The sequence below is a fragment of the Borostomias antarcticus genome, assembly GCF_949987555.1.
Source record: "Borostomias antarcticus genome assembly, chromosome: 18".
Lineage (NCBI taxonomy): Eukaryota > Metazoa > Chordata > Actinopteri > Stomiiformes > Stomiidae > Borostomias > Borostomias antarcticus.
The window spans coordinates 6,884,758-6,908,959 of NC_140251.1; the positions used below are offsets into that span (position 1 = coordinate 6,884,758).

General features: G+C 47.2%; 1 protein-coding gene across 1 annotated transcript in view; it reads left to right on the forward strand.

Annotated features, from left to right (window-relative positions):
* syt7a (synaptotagmin VIIa) overlaps window positions 1-24,202 on the forward strand; it is a gene marked incomplete at both ends in the record, with an annotated part of 89,671 nt that overhangs the window by 30,545 nt on the left and 34,924 nt on the right. The window contains one exon of the mRNA XM_084452930.1: window positions 5,837-5,940. Within this exon, the coding sequence (XP_084309056.1) occupies window positions 5,837-5,940 (104 nt within the window). The remainder of the gene's footprint in view (window positions 1-5,836; window positions 5,941-24,202) is intronic.

The following is a 24,202-nucleotide window of genomic DNA, read 5'->3' on the forward strand; positions in this document are numbered from 1 at the left end:
CACAAATCTGCTACAAAATACAACATCTCCATTAGCCACAGGTCTCCCAAGTACTCCCGAGGCTCCTGAGGTCGGTTCCCAGGTCGTCAGAGAGTGGATGATGACAGGCTCGTTATGATAAGTGACACCAGCCATGTGTCATACGTAGCGCTGTTATCTGCTGGGCTGTCAGGCCGCCGCCGGCCCCCTGCTGAGTCCGCCAGAGAGCAGACAGCGTGTGGGCGCCATCCTCTCACTCGCCTCACTGGAGCTATGACCCATCTGTCCGTCCGTCCATCCGTCCGTCCGTCTGTCCAGCCTGTATACAGATGGACTGCACTTATATAGTACCTTTCTATCTTAAGCGCTTTACAGTGGCCTCTCATTCACTCATTCACACATACATTCACACACCAGTGGCGGCAGCTGCCATGCAATTTTGGGGTTCAGTGTCTTGCTCAAGGACACTTTGACATGTGGACAGAAGGACAATCGCTCGGTGTGGACATGAGTGAGCCCGGGGGCTCTCTCTCTCACTCTCTGGAGACACGGGCTCCTGTCAGGGTTCCGCCCACCCGCGTCCTTGGGCGCTGCCCGGGTCCGTCGCGCCCTCCGGGGCGGCCGCGCTTCAGCGGCGTGACGAACCGCGGCGCTACGCTGTCACAGTGCTCCGGCCCCGCTGACTGGCAGCCCTCTCTGTCTGTCTGCCTGTCCACTGGCCACAGGAGGGTGGAGGGGGAGCTGGTCAGGCAGCTGTGTGTCTGAGAGGCTGCACGATCCTGGACCCCGTAAGCCCCCCCCCCCCCCCCACACACACCTGACCCCCTCCGCTTCCCCCACCTGACCCCCCCACTGACCCCGGAGTGCTGGTGAGCAGAGCGAAGCTGTGACGTCTCTCTATCAGCACCATGATCCTCACCCAGCTGCTGCCCAGGTCTGCCTGGTCCGTCCCAGGTCGAGGCGGTCGTGTTCCTCTCTGCCTATACAGTACCGTACGTAGCTCCAGATGTACCCTCAGTCTAGGGCGGTGTGCTCCACGGAACGAGGCACAAATCGCTGGCTGTACTCACACTCCATGTTAAACAACCTCTCTACACCACCATTTCTGTATCTAATAAGATCTGTGTTCCCCTGGGAAATGTCACAAACTTCCCTGTCAATTGATTCGACTATTAGACTACAGTATTTACCTGGAACCAAGTTATCTCTCTCCACACTCTCCTCCTTTTTGTCTGCCTTTCCACATTCATTGTTTTCTTCGATTCATTATTTCTCCGAATTAACTGCGGTGAGAGAGGAGAAATATCTTCTGCTCTGTGATTGACCCTACAGTACAGTTATTGCAACAAATTATTTAAACCAAATTCTCAATATTAAGAAAATTAAAGCAGAATTGTATCTGTCATGCTGCAGAATAATACAAATTTGTAGTCCATTTGAACGGCATCAAAAATATCCCCTGCCTTAGAAATAGAAATAGAAAGAAATCTTTCATGTCCACGAGTGGAAATTTGTTTTGTGAATCAAACAAACAAACACAGCCACATGCTGACAAGCTGACCACACGGTTCGCCAGCAGAGCAGCACCCCCGTTGCCTTAAATCAACAAGGTACCATTTTCACTGTAGCAACACACACACACACACACACACACACACACACACACACACACACACACACACAGTCTAACAGTCCAGAGAGGGTTGAATATTCTGGGGATTAGCCTAAAGCCGGTGACAGAGGCCGACACCTAAACGTAAGCTAAGGAGTTCAACTCTGACTTGGACCGTCTACGGGGGGGTGGGGGGGTTGGGCTGAGCCTCTGTAGCGCCACCTCCACCTCTCCACCTCCAGTCCCAGACCATAGAAACGTGGCGTAGCAGCTTTGCTGACTGGACGTTGCCCCAGTTCCTGCCTGTCTAATTAGCCGTTTGTAACAGTACAACCCCTGAGGACTGGGGCTCTGTTCTGCTCGGCAGGGCCTGGCTCTCGCTGCATGTGGGTCAGAAGTCACATGCATGCGCGGTACGACTACTGCCCGGGTCTATTTCTGGGTCTGTAACGCCTGCTGCTCTCCGGGCCATCCACACCCGTGTCCCCGCACCTGTCTTCCACCTGTACTTTAGTTCTGACACTTGTTCCTCCAGAGACTAGCTCTTTTATTTTTTTTTTACAGTCCCCACACGCAGTCTCAGTTGTGTTTGGAGGGCATGTCACCTACCTGCCTCGCTCCCCTCACTCCCCGGCGCTTTTTATTCTCGCTTTCACTGCATATAAAAAGATCAAAAACAATCAAAAGCATACCTAAAACAAACAAGCAGCTTTCGAGTCTTTTGAGTGTTTCTGAAAGCCTTATGATCAGACAGCCTGAATGGTGTGATCAGCTCCGCTTTAGTGAGTCAGTTTTAATGAGCTGTGCCATTTTAAAAGAAGTTTGCCGCTCTCTTTGCCACTCTCTTGGTCGTTTTGATCTCTTACCTGCTGTGTCTGGCGATGATGTTCATGAATATACTGTATCCCAGTAGGTAAAGCCCACCATAATATGGCCATCTACTGTGATACCACTACCATACTGATAACGCACGGTTTCACCCGACAAAGGGTATTCCATCCACAATAAATGAAATAACTTTCTTACTTGAGTCGACTATATTTTTTGGAAGGTATACTATATCTGTACATACACTATATTCTCTCTCTTTCCTTGTCCAATGTTACCAAGCCACACATCCCTGCCAACCTTGTTTTGGAGAGGCCTTGAGGAGATGCTTTCGGGTCCCCGTTACCGCCTGTCGTCAGGCGGTCTCTGTGGATGCGGCGTGTTTCTGTTTGGTAGCTTTCCATCCCCCTCCCCCGAGCCCCCCTGACTGAAACGGATCATAAAACATGCTCCCGTACCCCCCCCTCCACCCCTCCACCCCTCCCGTGACCTTCAGAGGAAACACAGGAGGTGCAGCCTGACATCATCACGGCACTGTGTCTGTGTGTGTGTGTGTGTGGGGGGGGGGCTGCTTCGGCCTGTCTTCGCGGCCGTCTGCTCGGTCTTCGATATCTGACCCCGTAAGCCCCGCGCAGGTCGTCCATCATCGACTCCCTCGGTCACACGTGATCTGAGCTGCCGTCCTCGTCCTCGGCTGGAGACCGTCTTGGCCTCACAGCTCTGCTCTAGCCTCTACAGACACTCTTCTCCTCGCTGGGGGCGGGGGGTTATTTTTATGTCACCTTTATGTCATATCAACCCCCTCATAGCATCACCGTCTCGCTTTCGGAAACACCTCAGAATAGAAGTACTCCTTCAGACTCCCCTGGTCGTGCAGAGCGGCTGGCAGCGACTGGCAGCCAGTCAGTCAGCCAGTTAGTTAAGTCAGCCAGTCAGTCAGTCAGTCAGTTAGTCAGTCAGTCAGTCAGTCAGTCAGTCAGTCAGTCAGTCAGTCAAGTCAGCCAGTCAGTCAAGTCAGTCAGTCAGTCAGTCAGTCAGTCAGTCAGACAGTTAGTAAAGTCAGCCAGTCAGTCAGTTAGTCAGTCAGTTAGTCAGTCAGTTAGTCAGTCAGTCAGTCAGTCAAGTCAGCCAGTCAGTCAAGTCAGTCAGTCAGTCAGTCAGTCAGTCGGTCGGTCGGTCGGTCGGTCGGTCGGTCGGTCAGCCAGTTAGTTAAGTCAGCCAGTCAGTCAGCCAGTTAGTTAAGTCAGCCAGTTAGTCAGTCAGTTAGTCAGTCAGTCAAGTCAGCCAGTCAGCCAGTCAGTCAGTCAGTCAGTCAGTCAGTCAGTCAGTCAGTCAGTCAAAGTCAGTCAGTTAGTTAAGTCAGTCAGTCAGTCAGTCAGTCAGTCAGTCAGTTAGTCAGTCAGTCAGTTAGTCAGTCAGTCAGTCAGTCAAATCAGCTAGTCAGTCAGTCAAGTCAGTCAGTTAGTCAGTCAGTTAGTCAGTCAGTTAGTCAGTCAGTCAGTCAGTCAGTCAGTCAGTCAGTCAGTCAGTCAGTCAAGTCAGCCAGTCAGTCAGTCAGTCAAGTCAGTCAGACAGTCAGTCAGTCAGTCAGTCAGTCAGTCAGTCAGCCAGTTAGTTAAGTCAGCCAGTCAGTCAGCCAGTTAGTTAAGTCAGCCAGTTAGTCAGTCAGTCAGTCAGTCAGTCAGTCAGTCAGTCAGTCAGTCAGTCAGTCGGTCAGTCAGCCAGTTAGTTAAGTCAGCCAGTCAGTCAGCCAGTTAGTTAAGTCAGCCAGTCAGTCAGCCAGTTAGTTAAGTCAGCCAGTTAGTCAGTCAGTCAGTCAGTCAGTCAGTCAGTCAGTCAGTCAGTCAGTCAGTCAGTCAGTCGGTCAGTCAGCCAGTTAGTTAAGTCAGCCAGTCAGTCAGCCAGTTAGTTAAGTCAGCCAGTTAGTCAGTCAGTTAGTCAGTCAGTCAGTCAAGTCAGCCAGTCAGTCAGTCAGTCAGTCAGTCAGTCAGTCAGTCAGTCAGTCAAGTCAGTCAGTTAGTTAAGTCAGTCAGTCAGTCAGTCAGTCAGTCAGTCAGTTAGTCAGTCAGTTAGTTAAGTCAGCCAGTCAGTCAGTTAGTCAGTCAGTCAGTCAAATCAGCTAGTCAGTCAGTCAAGTCAGTCAGTTAGTTAAGTCAGTCAGTCAGCCAGCCAGCCAGCCAGTCAGAGCTCTGGGTCTGGAGCAGCAGCTGAAGAGCTGAAGCCTGAAGGTCTTCTCTCACCTGCAGCTCCACCGGGACAGGCTGGCTGCCAGCAGATTCCAGAAAAAGACATGTTTACCACTTCACAGTTTTTACATATGAAACGAGTCTCTCCCTCCTCTCCCCCATGTCTCCCCCCAAGGACATGGTGATGGCAGAGTGCAGGGGGAGAAAGTAGGATGGGGGGAGTGAGATAAAGCAACCAGTAATGACAAGGGAAGAGAGACAGGTGCAAGAGGAGAGAGAGAACACATAATATGCATAATTGGAAAGAAAAGGTAATATTCTATGTGTAGCTGTTTTTTTGTCACCTATTTATAATTTTATATGCTGGGAAGAGCATGGTGAGAAGGCAGCCAGAGATATGAATACATTGCTGTCTTCCCTGGTGTTGAGTATGAAGGCTTGATGGTTCTTTATTTACTTGCCATATGTAGAGTTGGCTGATTGAAACTCACTGTGCCACAGGGTACACTCGCTGTTGGGAAAACATTGTGCAGTGCATAATGTGCACGCACACGTGCACACATGCGCGCACACACACGCGCGTGAGGGCGCGCACACACACACACGCACGCCATGCCATGCCACATTGTGAGTGTGTGCACGCTCTCACACATACACACACACACACACACATGCTACTGCTTATCAGATGAAATAAATCCTCACTGTCCCTTCTCTGCTGCTTTCATTGGCCGTCCAGAGTGACGCTCATTAATCATCAGCTCTCATGTATTGTCAGCTTCACTTCCTGTCTGGCAGTAAACAAACGCTGACACTGTGACAATGATGTGTGTGTGCGTTTGACTGATGCCTGCAGCCCCAACTTGAAATGTATCGAAATGTTCAGGTTGCGAAATACTCTCCGGGCCTTTTGTCAGACGGTTATTGTTATCGCTTCTCCACTGACCCATTCAATTAATCCGGGAAGGGAAAAGCATGTCCTACCGAGCTTCGTGTCTGACAGTGTGATTCATAGGTGTGTACAGTGTGCAGACTGACCTGAACTGCATTATGGGAATAGTCAGGTCAAGTTTATTTGTATAGCACATATTCACTAATCTCTCATAGAGAAAGAAAGCTCCTCCATCTTTTCTTTGAACGCTTAACTCTCGGGAATATGTCATATCATGAAGTGTCAAATGTCACACCTCTTTCTCTTCCTGTGTGTGTGTGTGTGTGTGTGTCTCCCCAGGCTCAGTGTCTCTTAGCGTGTTCCTGGTGTCCCTAGCAGTGACAGTGTGTGCTGTTTGGCTGTTGGCTCTTTGTGGCGTCTGTGGCTGGTTTCAACGCAAGCTGGTGAGTTTTGAACACGCAAACACACACACACACACACACACACACACACACACACACACACACACACACACACACATGCACACTGTCTATTTCTAATTTTCATTATGTTGAGAGATAAAATACAGCCAGCTCTCTATATACAGTACAGTAGAATGTGTGGTAAATGTTACAGTCGAATTCACTCTAATAATCTGTTGTGGAGATAAGTCTGTCATAACACATCTCAAGAGAGGTACGTACTTTATTAGACATGACGATCGCTAAGGAAGTCAGATAATGACATAAAAGCTTTGTCCAGTCCAACATCAGAGCTTTCAGAACACGACTAAAGAGGACAAAGATGGCAGAAGATTGAAGAGTTATTATTACAGCACCACATCATGTTCTCAGACGGCCCTCCGAGCTGTGACACGCTGTGACAATGTGACTCTATTTAGCCGTGGGGAGCAGGCAGCGGCATGACTAGTGTGACCTCGCAGAGGGCATGTCCATGCTGATTATGTGGTATGAAATGTGATTGATTAAAGGGAGGGAACCAGTCATTAGCTAGATAGAGCGGTACAGCGCCGCGTTGCTTCACTCCACTGATTCCTTTAGATTTGCACGCGCTTAAAGTTAATTGATTCCCTGCGTCATCCTGTGCTTGTAAGATAAGTCAGGAACACAGGTCATTTCTGGTACAGTATTCCGACGCTAGCTGTCTGACTGTGTTCCCCTTCGTATTTTCCCCCCGGGCCAACAGGGAGAGTGGGGAACACAGCTAGTACCTCCAAAGGTTCCTACTGGAGTTCCTGGGGGAAAGTACCGTGGTGTGAAAGGGCCCTATGTTACTCAGAGGTTTCTGGTTGGTACAAATGAGAGGGATTCTGAATATTTGAAACATTTAAATGTTTCAAAGGGGTAACACACAGACACACACACACACACACACAGATGCACACACACACAAAGGACAGACCCACTGCAGACCCCCAGTTTCTCTGCAGTATTAATTAAGTTAGCGTGCACGTGTTGACCCCTAGTGGTCTCACCCTTGGGTGATTCAATTCCTAGAGCACACACAACTGTTGAGCACATGTTCAGCTGCCTCACCACTGCCCTCCCAGCTGCCCCACCACTGCCCTGCCAGCTGCCCCACCACTGCCCTCCTAGCTGCCCCTTCCCCCAGCTGCCTCCCAGCTGCCCCACCACTGCCCTCCCAGCTGCTCCACCACTGCCCTCCCAGCTGCCCCACCACTGCCCTCCCAGCTGCCCCCCCATTGCCCTCCTAGCTGCCCCCCCCAGCTGCCCCACCACTGCCCTCCCAGCTGAGAGCACCGATGACCGGCCTCTCATTCCAACCAGCACCATGCACGAGGGCCTTCTAGATACCCTATAATTAATCACCAGTTCGGGTTTTCTTTTCTCCCCCTGATCTTTATGCTTTTAGAATATTACATTACATTACATTACAGTGATTTAGCTGACAGCCAGCTTTGTCTCAGGTCGCTGGAAAACTGGGATAAATCCTGACTTGGCATTCGCGAGCATCGGCTTTGATAACCGGCTCCCTGATAGACATGTGCTAGGAAAGTTCCCGCGGTCCCAACACCGACCATTGCTGATAACCATGCCTAAACTCGTGGACCTCGTCCCAAGTGAGCCGGTGAAGCAATGGAACTTCCAAAAGGCCAACTGGAAACTGCCTCCTTACCAATAGATCCACGAAGTGCCTCCCACCACTTTACACCAACAGCGTGGACGAGGCGTACCGGGAACTCTGCGGCATACTGGTGAAAGAGGCTAAAAATCCATTCCACGCGGAGGTCGCAATAGCTACAAACTGTGTTGGGATGCGGAGTGTGAGAGTCTCTACTGTGCCTTCCTCCGGGCCCCCCCACGAGCTGAGTCAGACAGACTTGCCTCAGCCCTGCTGTCTAGACTCAGCCGAAGGAGACAAGAGCGCTAACTCCATCGACTTCTCACACTCCAGCCGCAAGGCATGGAGCATCCTTAACAATCTCACTGGTAGATCTAGACACTGCCCCCGTCACTGCCCCATCTCTGCAAACAAAATCGCATCACAATTTGTGAAAAGTGGGACATATGAGGGCGAAGAGCCCTAGTTGTCGCAATCCCTAAGCCGAACAAGCCTGAAGGGGACCCCAAGAGTTACATTCCCATCTCTCTGTTATGTATCCCCTACAAGATCCTTGAGCGTCTCATCTACGTCCACGTCGAACCAGTCATTGACCTGCTGCTCTCACAGGAGCAGGCCGGGTTCCGACGTGGGAGATCAACCGTAGATCAAGTCACTTTGATGACTCAAGACATTGAGGACAACTTTTCGGCTAAAAAGAAGGCCGGAGCCGTCTTTAAAGACCTGACGGCTGCCTACGACACCGTATGGCACCGCGGCCTCACCTGCAAGCTGCTCCGCCTGCTGCCGGACAGGCATATGGTCAGCATGATCATGGAGCTTGTCCGAAACCGCAGCTTCACCCTCATCACCGGTAGCGGACAGTGAAGCAGTTTGCAGCGCCTTAAGAACGGTGTCCCCCAGCGATCTGTCCTGGCCCCCCTCCTTTATAGCATCTATACCTACGACCTGCCTATCACAGTCTCCAGGAAGTATGCCTATGCAGACGACCTTGCGCTGGTGTACTCCGCTGGAGACTGGTAGGCTGTGGAGGAGACTTTGAGCCTGGACATTCAGACACTAGCGGCATACCTCCAGAAATGGAGATGGAGATTGTCACGTTCCGCCGACACCTCGAGTCACTGCGCAAGAAGTTAACAGCTCGTGTGGCGTTGATGAGGTGACTGGTCCGATCAGGCTGGGGCGCTGGCGCAAAAACAATGCATACGGCAGACCTCAATCATTTCAATCAATGACCCCCCCACTAACTTGTGTGAGTAGCCTAAGATATCTGTGTTTGCGCAAGCATGTTTTGATATTGTCAGTCGTCTCACCTTTAGGCTACTAGGGGACTTAACTCAAACAATAGGTTTTTAATAGGGGGATCCTGGTAGTCCTTGAAGAGGTGAGTTTTGAGCTTGTGGCGAAAGATGCGACAACTCTGCTGTCCTGACGTTCATTCCACCACTGCGGGACCAGGACAGAAAAGAGCTATGACCGTGTCGATCGACTGCAGGTGCCTCGGAGTGACGGTGCAACCAATCAACTTGAGGAAGCAGAGCATAGTGGTCGGGAGGGGTTGTAGGGCTTGACTATGGCCTGGAGATAGGACGGAGCTGTTCCTTTCACTGCCCTGGGCGGCAGAGGCATGGAGGACCCCCTTGGGGCGCCTGAGCTGTGTGGTCCTCTGTAGCGCGATTCCGCTGTAATGAGGTCCTATTCCCCTCCTCCGACAGCAGACCTACCGCAGGGACCGCCGGGGGCCCAAGACAGGGGGGTTATACGATGACATTGTAGTGGCCTAATGAGCATGCACGGAGGCCCCTGCAGGATCACGAACAGGGCCGCAGCCAGGCTGGTGTCACATAATAGTTCTCTCCTCCGAGGTCCTTCATATCCTTTCTGACCTTTTTCAAAGTCTTCTCTGAGCGGCCGTGGTTCTTGCACAAGGGCCTCGAGAGTTATTAAGATGTTAATTAAGACGTGTAAAGTCCTCTAACCTCTCACTGTGGTAGAAATGTCAGACGTCTGAGTGGTGTGAAACCGCCTTAGATTACACAACTGGTTAATACAGTCAAGGGTGTTTCAATGACTTCAGATGTTATACACATTTACTAGTACAGTACAAAACCAAACATATAAAAAACTTGGATAGATAGATTTAAAAACATACAATTGTATTTAGTGTACTGTTCTGGATGCACATGAAGTACTGTATATGCATTTCATTAACTATAAGTTGTATTGTAACAGTATGAAAGTTAGATAGACCGCCTTATACCCCTGTATAGCATAAACACAAACACCAAGGTCAGTAATAAAATAATTAATCTACCGCCCACTTCATCTCCTGACAGATAAAACAATAACTATCTATTTCTACCCTCTCTTATAGTTTTATCTCATCTTGTTCCCCATGGCAACACTATTCCCTCAGCACATTATTAAATTAACTATACAGTATCATTTGCATAAGCATGCCTACTTTATCTTTTGTTCACTATATGCATTATACAGTATGTGCATACTTTCATACATATTCATATATGCTGATTTATTGTAGGCGTACAGTATGGTAGCCAGTATTCCTCTATGGTAGCCATAGTTCCTCTAAAAACAGACCTGTATAGTATATGGTTAAACGAATTATACAGTACTAATTGGTATTCTGAAACAGATTCTTTGAGACCTTCAACTCCTTAAAACACTTGTGCCTGAAGCTGAACATGCGTTTACTGTGAGTATGTGGGACTGCGCCAGCTTCGGTCATGATTCAGGGGTTAGTAGACAAGGCATGTCAGGTGAGCGTTGCTCTCGGTGTTTGGATCCTGGCAATTTGCACCTCCGATTTATTTTGAAAAATTGGAGAGTAATAACCATCATTAGGCTTCCTTCCTGCCTGGTTGTCTCTCAGTTAAGCTCCTGGAGGTCTGAGGGCTAGAACAGCCCTGGTTTAGAAGTCCTTGATATTAGTATTGCTGAGCTGTAGTTTTGCTGCATGTTCATGGACCAGGTGTGCCGATGACAACAGCTGTCAAAGCAGCAGTAGCTCTTTGGCGTTCTGATAATCTGTTGGTCTGTCTGTCTGCCTGTCTGTTGGTATGTCTGTCTGTCTGTCTGTCTGGTTTGTCTGTTTGTCTGTCTGTGTGTGTGCCTAGTCTGTCTGTCTGCCTGGTTTGTCTGTCTGTCAGTCAGTCAGTCAGTCAGTCAGTCTGTCTTGTGCAGCTGTCTGGTCTGTCCACCTTCTCTGCCTACTCCTTTGAGCGATGTGCTGCCTGTTCCATGACAAACTGCCGGTGCAAGAGTAGCGGAGAATCCGCCTGGGGATGACCAGGGTCATCACTCCCTGACCTCCACAACCAGGGTCACACCCTGACCCCCCTATGGCCAGGGTCACACCCTGACCCCCCTACAGACAGGTTCACACCCTGACCCCCCTATGACCAGGGTCACACCCTGACCCCCCTACGGACAGGTTCACACCCTGACCCCCCTATGACCAGGTTCACACCCTGACCCCCCTATGACCAGGGTCACACCCTGATCCTCCACAACCAGGGTCACTGTTGTGTTGCTTTGTATCCTACAACAGTGTCAGATGTCTCTCTGTGGTATCTTTGCCAATAGGCAGAGGTTCAGAGCTGTGAGAACGATGACGATGATGATTATGACGATGATGATTATGCCAATGAGATGAGAACAGATGGTCATTATCAGGAATGATGGTCATTATCTCATTTCATGACAATGCTGGCTTCTGTGTTCAGTCTGTATCAGTTCGTAAATAAACGCCCCCCTTGAGTTAACAACACCCTAGCCTAATGCAACAAGAATTTCCATTCTGGGCACTTGTGTCTAAGTGCTCCACAACAGTCAATCATGCCCGGGAGTACAGATAAGAAATTGATTTGATTTTGAATTTGATTTCTGATCCTAAAAGGGATGCTACTTTAAATGATCGGTTGATGATTTAGTTGATGATGATTTTAATGGAGCACTGTTGACTAATTAGGTTGAGATACACAATACAGCTGAAATTACAACTCCATCCACCGCTCCCTGGAGGTGATCCTGAGGGTGGAGTGAATGTAAGGACATTTTAAATCCATTTAAAACAAGAATAATGTATATATGACTGAATTATATCCTTAATTTTGTATTTCTATATCTATTCTCTGTCATGTTCTGTATATTTTCCTGAAAAAAACAAAACCCTATCGATACTGTACTGCGGAAAATCGTTAAATCGCTATCTGTATTTTGCAGCCATGCCCATGTCTCTTTATAACATGCTCCATTGGGCTTATGATTGTTTGAGGTTGTTTTTTTTTCAAGACATTGGTTGCAATTTGGGGTTGTCTTGTAATTGAGTTTATCACTGGACTTATTTTAAAGTGCATGGCTACTGTACCAGGCAGTCAGCAGTGAATAGTAATCGCGTGAAACCCTTTGTCTTGTGACATGAAGACGGCCTGTTTAAATTAGACTTAAGTGCTTTCAAGGGTATTTGAGGAGAGGATAACAGGGGAAAGGCTGGTATGTTGTGCTGGGCTCCTCTCCTCGCCTGTTCACTAACCTGGTGACCTCTGTCCATCTCTCTCCTCTCCGTCCGCGGCCGCTCCTACTGGCAGGATGAATGGAGTGGCTCTCTGCTCAGTGGCTGTGGAGGAGGAGGGGAGAGGTGTAGGGTTTTGAAGGAGGAGAGGAGGGGAGAGGTGGGGGTTTTGAGAGAGGAGAGGAAGGGAGAGGTGTAGGGTTTTGAAGGAGGAGAGAAGGGGAGAGGTGGGGGTTTTGAGAGGAGAGGAAGGGAGAGTTGTAGGGTTTTGAAGGAGGAGAGGAGGGGAGAGGTGGGGGTTTTGAGAGAGGAGAGGAAGGGAGAGGTGTGGGGTTTTGAAGGAGGAGAGGAGGGGAGAGGTGGGGGTTTTGAGAGAGGAGAGGAAGGGAGAGGTGTGGGGTTTTGAAGGAGGAGAGGAGGGGAGAGGTGGGGGTTTTGAAGGAGGAGTGGAGAGGAAGGGGGAGGTGGGGATATTGAAGGAGGAGAGGAGGGCAGAGGTGTGGGCTTTTGAAGGAGGAGAGGAGAGGAAGGGAGAGGTGTGGGCTTTTGAAGGAAGAGAGGTGGGGGTTTTGAAGGAGGAGAGGAAGGGAGAGGTGTGGCGTTGTGGCACTGAACACGGTCTGAGCCGGTGTGCAGCAGTCCCGCGGCCACGAGGACCCTGGGACTCTGTTCCCATCACACGGTGTTTGAAGCATCCCCCCTGAGTCCGGAGAATGGGCCTGTTTTCACAGCCGGCCCACCTGGGACCCGCTGTCACTCATCCTTCTCCTCACATCACCACCCCGCACCCTGCTCCTTCTCTGCCCTTTGTCTGCGTTCGCTGCCATCCTCCTCTCTCCTCCTATTTCTCCTCTTCTCTTGTCTGTCTTGCTTTCTTTATTATGAATTCTATTTTAAACTCTCTCTCTCTCTCTCTCTCTCTCTCCTTCTATCTCTCCCGGACTCCCACGCGTTCTCTCTCTGTCCCTGTTGTCCTAAAAATTTGATGATGCCATTGAATGATACATGAGATTCCCTTGATGGGTTGTTCCTGCCTGTCAGGAACAGAGACTGTTTTGTCTCTGCGGGAACTATACAGTACTTTGTGTGAAGACAGTAGACTGCGTGGTGTGCGTCCACGCGTGTCTTTGTATCAGTGTACACAGAGAATTGTCTTTGCACTTGAATGAGACTCTGGGCTACTGCCAAGGTGGCGTGTGTGCATCTTTGACTGGCTGTGATAAAATGGTAAATGGACTGCACTTACACAGTATGGCACCTTTCTACCTTAACGGACAAAGCACTCTACAATGGCCTCTCATTCACCCATTCACACACATTCACACACCAATGGCGGCCAGCTGCCATGCAAGGTGCCAGCCTGCTCATTGGGAGCAATTTGGGGTTCAGTGTTTTGCTCAAGGACACTTCGACATGTGGAAAGGAGGGAGGACCCTGCGGTCATTGGACGGCCCGCCCTAACTCCCGAGCCACAGCCGCCCCCAAAATGTGAGTGAAGAGAAGGGCCATAGCTCCCCCAGCCAAATGCCATCCATGATACTACTGTGTGCCTTCAGTCAATATGCCAAAGATGCAAATAAAAGCAGCATACGGTACTATAAATGACATGTCGGAGGCCAATTGTGCATCAGGCGTGTTGCAGGCATGTTGTGCATTCAGTCATTGCACAAATACATCACTGTTGAAGCGTCACTGCAGAACTGTGTTGTTGCGGTTTGACCTTGATCTCAAATGGAGCATTACTTTCCATATACTATACTGTATTTGAATACAGGAAGGCCACCACTCAGTTGACTGTCATTAGTGTTGAAAGCTGAATATTTTGAGGCTGTTAGCAGAGTGGTTTTGAAATATCTCTGGACTCTCATGCTGCGTTCCATTTGTCTGGGAAGTGGTGAGGTGCGAGGTGGTAGAGACGGTGAACAACGTCACCCCCGAGGTAACCGCGGCACAGTAGACAACAATAACAGCTCGGAACAAAGATGGACGTTAGCTTGCTTTGTTTGCCAAACCAGTAGATAACAACGCACTACACTGTATTTTGCGCATGCAAAAGAGGCTGCGAACATGTCCTCAGATAACAGTTGGGGAATACTGTGTGTACGGATGACAGAGAGACAGAGATGCTAATAAAACAGTATTAGTTTCACTTAGTCAGCCAAACTGCAATACTTCGTTCTACCACATGGTGAGAGGAACAACGACAGTGCCAGCACTAGACCAGTGAAGACTATTTCATTGCAACCCGTATTTACCAACTCATGATACATTTATTTGAGCTAAGGCACGACTGCCCAAGTGGCTCAATCGATTGTGCAGCAGACTTGTAACTTGAGGCTTGCGGGTTCAACTCCCCGTCCTACCGTGTAAGGGTAGTACCTTTAGAATTCTATTAAATTGTTTTTAAGAAGGAAATACTTATTTTCTGTTATTTGTAATATTATAATAATAATATCAAATCAAACTTTATTTGTATAGCACATTTCATACACAGAGGCAACACAATGCGCTTTACAGAGAGCAATGGGAGGGTGGGCATAGGTCACACCCCTACATATCCAGAGGGAAGCAAAAAAACACAGTTTCAGTTTCTCCGGGGCCTGCTACAGGGTGGCCTGCAGGAGACAGGGGGGATCCACAGGACCTTTTTAGAAGAGGAGGAGACACTACGGAGGAGGACAGGGTTAGTGGCTGTACTGGACATCCACAGCAGACACGGGGGTATCTATCGGACTCAGGGTGGTCTGCGGGTGACAGTGGGGCATCCACTGAACCTGGTTAGAAGGTAGGAGGGAGAGAGAGAGGCACTAGGGAGAGGGGAGGCAGAAAAGGGTTAGTAGCACACAGAGCCATAAAACAACACAGATACAACACAGAACATGCCAGTTGCAGGGCAACCAGCATCTGTATACACATCTAAATATACACACAGTGCATAACATGATATATACCAATGTATAGAGTATTCACAGGCAGGCTGATTGCTGCCTTTCTGTGTGTCTAGGTCATGGCTAGTGATTGTAGGCTAGGCTGAAAAGGTACGTCTTGAGGTCTCGCTTCAAGATTTCCATTGTTTCGTCCCTTCTTAGGTACTCTGGCAAGGCGTTCCAGAGGTTGGGGGCATAGAAACTGAAAGCTGCCTCCGTGTTTCTTGGTCCTGGCTTTTGGAACTTTTAGGAGTTCAGTACCTGAGGACCTGAGTGGTCTGGTGGGCATGTACCTGACAAGCATGTCTGAAATGTATTCTGGTGCATGACTGTGGAGAGATTTATAGACTAATATAAGTATTTTAAAGTCTATTCTAGAATTGACAGGTAACCAGTGTAGTGATTTTAAGGCTGGTGTGATGTGTGCCCTTCGTCTAGTCTTAGTGAGGACTCGTGCTGCAGCATTCTGTATCATTTGTAGTTTAGAGATTGCTTTCTTTGGTAGGCCAGATAGTAGAGCATTGCAATAGTCCAGCCTGCTTGTGATGAAAGCATGCATTAGTCTTTCAGTGTCAGCTGATAATAATAATAATGATTATAATTTCATACATTTTATTACGTAACAACATAACAACAACAATGGTGTAGCGTGTTCTAGGGTTAGAACTTTGACTATGACTAGGGATAATTTATGATTTTACGGCGGTTATCACAAAAGCACATCATTCCTTTGTCTCACGGTTGTGAGTCTGCTGTTGAATGGTCTGCATTGGAATGTGGCCTGGCCTGGATCTATTGTTGCGGGGGACGGGGAGAACAGGGTGTGATAGGTCTGAGGGTCCTTATCAGGATCCTCAACATTCCAACATGAGATGGTCTCACAATGTGTTCTGTAGAACTGTTTGTCATGTCCAATACTCCACTACAATGGTACAGTAGCATATCCCTCAAGGTCTGTAACTGTGCACTTTATAAAATGTCTGGGGATGTCCTATCTACTCAACTCAACTCAAATTTTATTTATAACCAAAGTGCTGAATAGGTACAGAGGAACAGAACACTACAATATACCATACACAATAAGCAATATGAAATACAGTACAATACAGAGAAGACTTAAAAATCTCTATGGTCTGGGCAGACCTAATGTGCCAAGGCAGACTGTTCCAGAGCCTAGGGGCCACCGCCCCAAAGGCTCGGTCGCCTCTGGACTTCAGCCAAGTCTTTGGGACAGCCAGCAGCAGCTGATTAGAGGATCTCAGTGCTCTAGCTGGGGCATGAAAGTGCAGGAGTTCAGCAAGATACTGAGGTGCCAGTCCATTTAGAGCTTTACAAACAAACAACAAAATCTTGAAATCAATTCTAAAACGCACTGGGAACTTGTGGAGTGAGGCCAAGATTGGGGTGATGTGGTCGCGCTTTTGCTTGCCAGTGAGGAGATGGCCAATACATTCTGCACAAGCTGCAGGCGATGCATCAGTCAGTGGTCAATGCCAACATACAAAGAATTACAATAATAAAGACAAGTGTTAATAAAAGCATGTATTACCCACTCTAAGTCTTTGGGGGAGAGATAGTCCTTTACCTTGGCAAGAAGCCTTAGTTGGAAGAAGCTGATTTGTATGACAGAGCTAACATGTTTGTCAAATTTAAAAGCACTGACAAAGGTCACCCCAAGATTTTTGACTGAAGAATGAATGTTTGGGGTGAAGGTGCCCAACAAACCAGTGGTACAATCTGAGGGGTCAAGACCAAACATAATGATCTCAGTCTTATTTTCATTAAGATTTAAAAAGTTCATGTCCATGGAGGATTTAACATCTCGTAAACAGTCCAGCAGTGGTACTGAGTCTTTGCCTTTTGATTTCAGGGGCAGATAGATCTGCACATCATCCGCAAAGCAGTGGAAAGAGATGTTATGTTTCCTAAAAGTTGACCCCAGTGGCAGCATGTAAATCAAAAAAAGGATAGGGCCCAAAATAGAACCTCGACGGACCTCAGAGGTGAGAGGAGCTGTGGATGAGAATTCCCATAGGTGGACAGAGAAGCTCCGATCTGTCAGGTAGGACTGGAACCATAAAAGGGCGGTACCTGAGATGCCTACACAGTGTTCTAGACGTGATAATAAAATCCTGTGGTCCACAGTATCGAAATCAGCAGTTAGGTCAAGGAGCAACAGAACAGCAGAGTTACCTGAATCAACAGTTAACATGAGATCGTTGAACACTTCCAAAAGGGCTATAGGAAAATGCCTATCTTATTACAGTAGCTATTCCTAAACTCAATGTTGTGTCCTAGACTATCCCAAAACTCATAGGCTATTGTATCTTTTCTTAAGAAATCATAACGTAACTATTCAATTCTATCTCAAACGGTCGGTCTGCATTTGCATTGATAGTTTCTCTATCCAACTGAGCTGGAATATTTGGGGCAGATTGCCAGCTCAACATCAATCCTATCAGGAATTGATAGGCACTATTCTTTCACAATGCTGTTGCACAAGTCATTCAGCCATTTTTGAAGCGAGTAGCCTAGTAGAACAACAGAAACAGCAGTAGCCTAGCCTAGTTAGTTTGTTCCAGCTTCAATGGGTGGAGGGAGGCTACCAACGCATTATACACTTATTGATTCAAGGCACATCCAAACACGGCAGTCCAGGTGGCACAATCGTTAGTGCAGCAGACTTGTAACATAAGGCTTGCGGGTTCAACTCCTCATCCTACCATTGGATGTTTGACTAGGTAGTGGCCTACCTTTAGAATTATATCGCTCTAATCATTTTTTGTTACAGTAGCTATTACTAAATTCATGGCTGTGTCCTAGACTATCTCAGATCTCATAGGGTATTGTATACATCAGATCTAAGGAAATAATAACCAACGAACAGAGAAGGTTGTTTGTATCTGTTGACAGGGTATTGTGAGATTACGCTCTGTTTCTGATGTGTGCGCGTGACTGAAGGGTCCAGAAGTGGAGGTGGGGTCTGGCGGAGGAGGTGGGGTCCCGTGGAGGAGGTCTGCAGCCAGACGCTTCAGTTCTTCAATTCTGTGTCACCTAAAAGTAGCCTAAATAATGCCTTGCATTCTTTGTTTTACGTTCATTGCTCAACGTTCATTGCTCACATTTAGGTTGCAAAATTAGGACTTTATTCTTAGCCATATTTTTATCATTATTTTTATTAGGCCTAGACTGTAAATCTTTAGTGTTAATCTTAACTGTAAATTAGAAATTACACACAAAACAGACATTAAAGGATTGCTCCTCAATATTACTGATTCTGTTACTGTATGACTTCAAAATTTACTTTAAAACGTAAGTAATTTACAAACGTTCTGACCACTGTGACGCTAGAAATGTACATTTCCAAAGTCAGGGTGGGACTATGATGTACTGTGTAGTGTACTATGTTGCCGTACAGTCTCCTTGAGGTAGGTTATTTTGCGACTGTCTAGGCACGGTGTCGACTACGTCAGCTTTTGATACCGTTGCAAATTTACCAAACTATGACCAATGTGTCCCGTCAGCTTTACGTACTGTGTTAGTAGGGATCTTTGCTTAAGAAATCCTAACTTAACTATTTGATTCTATTTCAAATGGTCTGCAGTGGACGGGGAGGCTGAGCGCACATGAGAAAATAACTGGTCAGTTTGTTTGTTTTGACAACTGGACAGTTGATGTTGCACAGCAAATGCAGTAGTCTATATTTCGTTCATGGCTAGTTGCTAGCGGAGCGGTCACGGCCAACAGCCATCAGCCCTGGCTGGAACTAGTAACACCCACCTCCCCCACAATCCATTAGCCCACTGAAGATGCTGATGATACTGTTGTGTATTGTGTAGCTGTTTCTGTCCAGCACACCATTGCAAAGCTACAGCTTTCTTTTAATTTAATCCAGGAGGCTCTTTTTAATCTTAAATTAGTTCTTAATGCTAGTATAACCAAATTTATGATTTTTTCCCGAGATAGAAATATTAATTATGAAGACATGCAAATCTCTACCACTGGCGGTTCTAGGATAGAGAGAGTCACTGAATACAAGTACCTGGGTGTGTGGCTCGATGAGAAACTTACTATTAAATTCCATATTGATAACCTGGCCTCCAAGCTGCGCCAGAAAATTGGTTTCTTGTACAGAAACAGGTCCAGCTTCCCCTTAAGTTGTAGGAAAAGGGTTCTGGAGGAAGTGTTCCTATCAGTCTTAGATTATGGTGATGTTGTGTATAGGAATGCCGCAGCCTCAACCTTAAAGCCTCTGGATTCAGTCCATCATTCTGCTATTAGATTTATTACAGGAGCTAAATATGACACTCTTCACTGTGCTTTATGACATGGTAGGATGGCCTTCTCTCACTGAGAGACGAAACTATCACTGGTATTTATTCATTTTTAAAACCCTCACTGGAAAACACCCTTTTTACTCCTGGAATGCCCTCCAACGCTTTTTAAAACTGGACTCAATGCCATCATTTTTAAAGTTGAAGTCCATGATTATGCACCATTGTACATATGTCTGTAATTGTTTTTGTATATCTTCACTTTTTTTTTTTACAACTATTTTATATTGAGTTTATCCATTTAGTTACTGTTTTTATATACCTTCCTGTGTGTCTGTCCTTTTGTTGTTGTTTATGTTTTGTTCGCTCGTCGTCACTGTAAATGAGGGCAACCTCAGTGCCTCTCAAGCATAAATAAAGGTTTGAAATGAAATCATGTTTTTCATGGGGCTCGGAAAAACATCCATCCAGTTTATTTGAATATGAATGAACTTGTAGAAGGGGGAGGGGTGTTGCAATAGGAATCATGTTTTTTGTGGGGCAAATGCAGTAGGCTACATTTAGTTCATGTCTAGTTGCTATCGAAATCAGGACTGGCATTAAGTTTGTTAAATCCATCCCTCTTTCAATCAACCTGAGCCAATCATTGATTCACTATCATCAAAATAACCTTACAATGTCGGAGACCAATGTAATTCCAAAATAGGTCATTTATTTGTTTCATATTTTGCTTATCGAAATTATTATTATATTATATCCTATTTCAAAAGTCTAAAATCAATCCTATCAGAAAAATAAAGGCCCTATCTTTTCACAATGAAAGTCATTCAGCCAAGCCTAACAGACCCAAAGCACAATGCGACTAGAGCATGCATCGCAGCTGAGGGCATCAACTGGGTCAAAACACCAGCAGAGTAAGTAGGCTATTTATTGTTGTTTGTATTTTATTAGCATAAGCAGCAGCAAATGTTTTAAACTTCTCATCTTTTCATTTTAAGGTCTCCTGATCTCAACCCAATCGAGACGCTCTGGCACCAACTGAAGTATTTCATCCGGCGTGCGGCAAAGCCCTCGACCAATGAGGAGCTGGCCTGGCCAGGCAGGAATGAAGTGACCACATCAACCATCTCCAGACAGTGATAAAGAAAGCCATTGCGGTTGGTGGTGGCAATACGGGCCACTAGGCTACTATCCTACTCACTGCGTTTTAGGCTACACACTGCTTGACATGTATTTTCAGTACAGTATGCATATTTCCTTTCAGATGGCGCATGCATGTGTGGACACTGTATTCTGTGAAACTAAAATAATAAAATTACATTCAACATTCATTGGAGTGGTCCAGGTGCATGGTTGAATAGGCTAATAATAGCCTATACATAAATTGAGGGAATGTATTTTCAGTGTTTGCTGGTAGCGAATGTCACAGAAAGACAGGGAGGAAATCTATGTTCTATGAGGAAATGTTTGTGATAATTACGCTATTGACGACATAGCCTATTCACACATTCACCATTAGGCCTACGGACCAATTCATAAATGGATATTATAGTTCATTCATTGCAACAAACATTAGCGAGTGGACAAGTGGGCGTCACTTCGCAGCAGCAGGAAGTTAATTGGATAGGATAGCTTTTATTATTCCCCAGGGTGGGGAAATTTGGATTTTCATAGCGCCAAGGTATTACAGATACATACAATAAGGTATGAGACATAACAGTATACTGAAATACTGTGTTATAGGCTACTAGGCCTACTAGAGTTCACATTGCAGCACTCATGATGGTAATGCAAATAGGCAACCTACACAAGGCATCAGACAGTACAATACTAGTCTCGCGAGCCAGGCGAGTTGACTTCCGGCCCGGACTGTCAACTACGTCTGGTATTCAGACGCAAGAAATTTTGATGAAGGAAGTTGGGGAAAAAAGGGGCGGATATCTCGTCAAAATTCCGTAAAGAGTAGTAGACAGTCCAGACCGGAAGTGATGCGTTTTTCTTTTTTTTAAGAACTTCCTTTTACAAATTTTAAGCGGCTGAAGTCCAGATTCTCTCCTCCGTAGAGAGTCTGGCTCCGAGACTAGTACAATACTAATACTAAAATAGGCCTACTAACTAGGCCTATATGTCAATATACACAATATACAATATGATGTACAATATACACAATATAATAAAAATACTATACTAGTTTAAACTATAGGCAGTTATAGCCTAGACAGGCCTACTGACAGACAAATTGACAGACAAATTGTTCGCTTGCTCAACTACACCTGGCGGCTATTGTGCAACACTGAATAAGGAGGTGGTCTGTACTCTCCACTAAAACTTTGCTGCTGTTGTTGTCGTTGCTCTCACCACGTGGTAGGACGAAGTATTACAGTTTGGCTGACTGTAGCTACACATGGAGCTGCCATCTTGTTCACGACTTCCAGAGCTAATTGGTACGAGTTCACAAGGGGAGAAAATAGTGTAGAAAACAAGTGGAGAGGGGTGTTCCAGTTAAAACTGCAAGTAGTACCGCGTGAATCACAACTTCACGAGCCAAATGGAACGCAAGTTTTGGATGAAACAGACAGATATTTCCCTCAACCATTACTCTGCTTGACGTAATTGCAAAACATCACAGTATTTCTGAGAGGAGGATTAGAATGGATCCTGTCTATGCAACACCCCGAAAGACAGCCACCAAAAAGCAGTCTTGTTTTTTTTCCTCCTGCAGTAAGTTAAATATTGACTGTCCACATACACTAATAAAGTACACAGAGTTCTTTGTATGCAGCTGTTGACGACGGTTCATTGTGTATTTCGCTGTGAGACTTGCTGACTCATTTGTTGACGGTTGTATTTCAGCTCAGTACTGATTAAACAATTCACGATTGCTCTCTGGCTCCTTCTGCTCGTGTCAGATGGATATCTCATCGCAGCAGAGCGCAGCTATTGTTAGCTTTTGTCTGCTGAACGGGTCACACACCCACAGGTCCTCCACCCAGCGTGCGGTTTGGCTGCACGGAGAAGAGGAAGTCTCTGAGTTAAGCAGTATGACTCAGGTCCCTGCCAGGCCCCGCGGGCCTCTGAGGGACCTACGCCTACACCGCCGCCTCCCTCAGCTCCGCTAACTGCTACGTGTAAGTCCAGACAGAGTGTGCTACTGTACAACGTCGCCATACACCCGTCTGAGACGAGGGCTCTTTCCAAACACACGGATGGACGATCTTGAAGGATCGCCATATGTCTCTCTCTCTGCGTGCTCTCCCGTGGCTATTGGCCAGACGAACTTGTTTGTGTGTGTTTATTTACAAGGGCTATATGCCCTGCTGTTTATGCATAGCCACTCCGTGGACAGTCGCTATACCGAGCTAGTCTTCGGGAAGCTAATATTAGCTTCCGGAGTGCCTTTGCTCCTGGTGGCACTCGAAGCGTACCTGGCCACCGCTAATGGAGGGGCAGAGACCCTCAGCCTGCCGCCCGGGCCTCACCCAGAGAGGTTACTCTCCCACCAGCCCCCACCCAGACAGGCCAGCCATAAATAGCTCAGTCTTCAGCCTCCAGGCATCTTCCTCCAGCTGGAGGCTCTGCTCTGCTCCGATTGCCCCGGGACAAGCCAGCCACACAGCAGGAAATAACCTCTTAGCCAAGAACAGATCCGATTGGACAGGCAGGGCCAGGGGAGCAACTCGGTGCGTGTGATGTTGTTTATTGGCAGCCAATTGGCAGGTTGTTGATGAGGAGGCAGGAAGGAGGGAGGGGAGTGGCGGGCAGCTTTCGAGTGACTACGCCCATCGCCCACACACACACACTGCTCACTTTGGATCAAGTATCAACAGAGATATGTTTTACACCTGCAGCAGTAATGAGCAGGTCTGCTGCCGGAACGGTCCGCCATTATTTCCATGGTTACAGGTCAGGCGCTAGCTCTTCTGGGATCAGGCGTGCACTTGCACTTGACTTCTCTGATTATTCTCTCCCAGAATAGCCAGTCTGCATGTAAATTTCAGGGTTGTGTGAATGATAATCGCAGTCTGGAATGACTCTGCGCGGCACGGTATGATTTGACTTTGATGAGTGTAATCAAGAGAGCATCAGGTAGAGGCTATGGAGGAAGGCACTGATTCCATGGGTAATAGGACAGGCATTTACTCTTGGAATTAGTATACCACAAAGGGGGTTCTAAGCTAACCTCTCTCCCTCTCTCTCTCTCTCTCTCTCTCTCTCTCTCTCTCCCTCTCTCTCTCTCTCTCTCTCTCTCTCCCTCTCTCTCTCTCTCTCTCCCTCTCTCTCTCTCTCTCTCTCTCTCTCTCTCCCTCTCTCTCTCTCTCTCTTTTGTGTGAGCAGGCCATCGGGATTGCACTGAGGAATATGGTGAGAGGGACTGGGCCAACAGACCCAGTCCAGGTGTTCAGGGGGATGGTCTCTACTTCTTAGGGTAGAACACACCTATATTGTGCTCACACACAATGCGGCTGAGTTTAACAGGGTGCGGTGTCTCGGGGGGTGGGGGGGACTATTTGTATGGTGGAGGCAGATGGGATTGATGTTGATCTTGTGCTATTCTGTGCTACTGAGTGTGTGTGTGTGTGTGTGTGTGTGTGTGTGGTGGAGGGGGGGCTGGGGGTGTTGTGGTTGTTTTTAAGATGATAACTGTGGTTTTAATTAGGTTACTGTTTAATGTTTTGTAGTGTCTCTCTCTCATCCCCTCCCTCTCTCTTTCTGTCTCTCTGGGATGGATGGTCTAAATGTTTGTTTGTAATCATGTGCTGATTTGGGTGTACCGGATATTAGTGTTGTGGGGGGTGATTTTGAGGTGTGTTTTTAAGATTATAATTGTATGGTTCAAAAGTGTTTGGTGTTTAGTTTATTGCGAGGATGTCTCAATGAAGAGCATCAA